Genomic DNA, 2,500 nt, shown 5'->3' on the forward strand with positions numbered 1-2,500 from the left:
GAAGCGAGTCGGGCCACTTTTCTCCATCCTGGCGATGATGGCGTCCCGACACCCATGAGCAAGCAGAAAAAGAAGAGGAAGAAAGAAAGAAAGACCGAACGCGAGGGCCCCTTTCAGGATCCGCGATGATTAATTTTTGCTTCGGACTTCAATTCGTTCGTCTTTTGTTGTTGGTATGTCTGCATCGGTGACTCTGTATTGGAGGTTGGGGTAACACGGCGCAGGTGCCTCCATCCATCCGTTTATCTATCCGTTCATCCAGCGCAGTGGAGGGGCCGGGCCGGGCCGATGGCTGCTGGGGGAGGCGGAGGAGGATGCGGGGAGTCGGTGGATCATTACCGGGCGGAGGTGGAGCGGCTGACCCGCGAGCTCGCGGAGGCGAACAGGGAGAAGGTCCGGGCGGCGGAGTGCGGGCTCGCGGTGCTGGAGGAGAACCAGAGCCTCAAACAGCAGTATGCGGAGCTCGAGGCCGAGCAGGAGACCCTCAGACAGGAGCTGGAGCAGCTGCACGAGGTACAGATCATCCTCTGACGGTCACCCGAGAGGCCTGCTTTTATGAACGGAATTAAAACGAGTAGAAAAGAGCGCGGCCAATCGTTTTATATCGCCAGCCCGATAAGCGAAATGAAAGAATATCGGCCAAAATCAGTTCATTATGTTATGGGAGAAAACCACAGAATTATTATTGAAAAGAAGAGACAGCTGCAGAAATCTGACATTGTCGTGTTATGCTTGGAATAGAATATTGACAACATGTTTGTGTTACTGAAAAGAAATATAGAATATTATCAAAAATCTTAATGTATTATCTAATAGAGTATGATGCACTTTTGCAAAGTCTGTTCATGTTCTGGACAGAATATATATATATATATATATATATATATATATATATATATATATATATATATATATATATATATAAATAAATATATATATATATATATATATATATATATATATATATATATGTGTGTGTGTGTGTGTGTGTGTGTGTGTGTGTGTGTGTGTGTGTGTGTTATTTTATTTTATGTATATGAAAAAATTTAATCAGTAGAATAGAATATTGTCAGAAATAAGGGAATGTTGTTATTGAAATAAATAAATGAAAACATGTTCATGTTTTCATATTATTTTGTTGAAAAGGGCAGAATTTAAAATGAGAGTTAAATGGAATAGAACATTCGAAAAATCAATATGTTGTCGAAAAAATATTCGAAAAATCGATATGTTGTCATGGAAAAGAGAACAGAGTTTTGATATAATGTGAAAGAATTATAGAATAAAACAGGACTGAATAGAACGTAGAGTAAAAAAGTAACTTAAAAAGGCAAAGTGCTGTAAAAAAAGTCTTGTTGTGTTCCTGTGTGCTGTGTTCAGAGACTGCATGCGCTCGACGTTTGCAACACTCATTTACAGAACTGCAACATGATTCAGGTCTAATTATCTGCTTTGAAATCCTCAGCAGCTGTCTCAAAAGGCCCGAGTAAGCGACGCTAGCTGCGCAGCATGTGAACGTTACAGAGTCTCGGAGCAAACGCCGCTCCTGACCGATGCCTTTCGCTGCTCCTCGTCCGCGTTCCCACAGCCTGAGTTTATTCATAGCTTCATTAGCAGAGACGGCGTACTCTTGCTGACTGCGGTGGACTGCGCTGAAGGTTAGCACGGGGCGACGGCTGCCAGCGAACATAAGATAATAAGATTGAGGGAGTCCTTCATATGCGCTTGAGTACAACCCAGGCCCAAAAATACAAATACAAATCCAAACAAAAGTCCGGCTATGTTTCGAAGAACCATATTGTCGTGTCAGCTTTTGCGGCGACGGGTTAAGGTTATGCGTGAATCAAAAGGAGAGCTGCGTCTTTAATTGGCTGCTTCGGTTCTTCATTAAATCTCAATGAACTGTATTGATCGTTGACCAGCAGATTAGAGCTCTGTGCTGGAAACTGATCACAAATCTGGCATTGAGCGATATTCTTCAGTGTCTTCAGTTCATCGGAGGACCGGGGTGAAAGTCATCAATAGTGCACGCCATAAATCACAAATATTGGGTACATTTTTATGTAGGTCACGCTGCGTTTTATAAATCATTTGTAACTATGTTTTTAAATGTACATCTTTTTCTGTTGCATTACATAGATGTCAGCTATATGGGAAAGCATCTTATCGACTTTTTTATTGTCGTTGATGGACAATAATTTCTCGTAAAATGCATTTTATTGGTAATTATATTTATTTCCCGGTGTATGCAATAGTAATGGTAATCCGAGACATACCAGATGATGAAGGCATCTGCTGATATATTATTCATAAATGTCTATTTTTGGGACACTCAAGACTCAAGACCCGTTGGCCAGCTCAGATTGGCTGCTACTATAACTATAACTTAATAACCATCATTTATTTATTTATAATTCTAAATAGTATTGCAAAAAAAAAAAAATTTATATATATATATATATATATATATATATATATATATATATATATATATTTTTTT

The 2,500-nt window shown here is 39.9% G+C and overlaps 1 protein-coding gene across 8 annotated transcripts in view; it reads left to right on the forward strand.

Moving 5' to 3' along the window:
• Positions 1–2,500, forward strand: part of LOC122342829 (protein bicaudal D homolog 1-like) — a 21,564-nt gene that overhangs the window by 37 nt on the left and 19,027 nt on the right. For 7 of the 8 annotated variants that reach the window (XM_043236966.1, XM_043236967.1, XM_043236968.1 and 4 more), the window contains exon 1: positions 1–513. This exon is cut by the window's left edge and continues 37 nt beyond it. In XM_043236966.1, coding sequence (XP_043092901.1) covers positions 289–513 — 225 coding nt within the window. In that variant the 5' untranslated portion in view covers positions 1–288. The remainder of the gene's footprint in view (positions 514–2,500) is intronic. The other variant, XM_043236962.1, reaches the window with a different exon arrangement.

Source organism: Puntigrus tetrazona, chromosome 4 (genome assembly GCF_018831695.1).
Source record: "Puntigrus tetrazona isolate hp1 chromosome 4, ASM1883169v1, whole genome shotgun sequence".
NCBI lineage: Eukaryota > Metazoa > Chordata > Actinopteri > Cypriniformes > Cyprinidae > Puntigrus > Puntigrus tetrazona.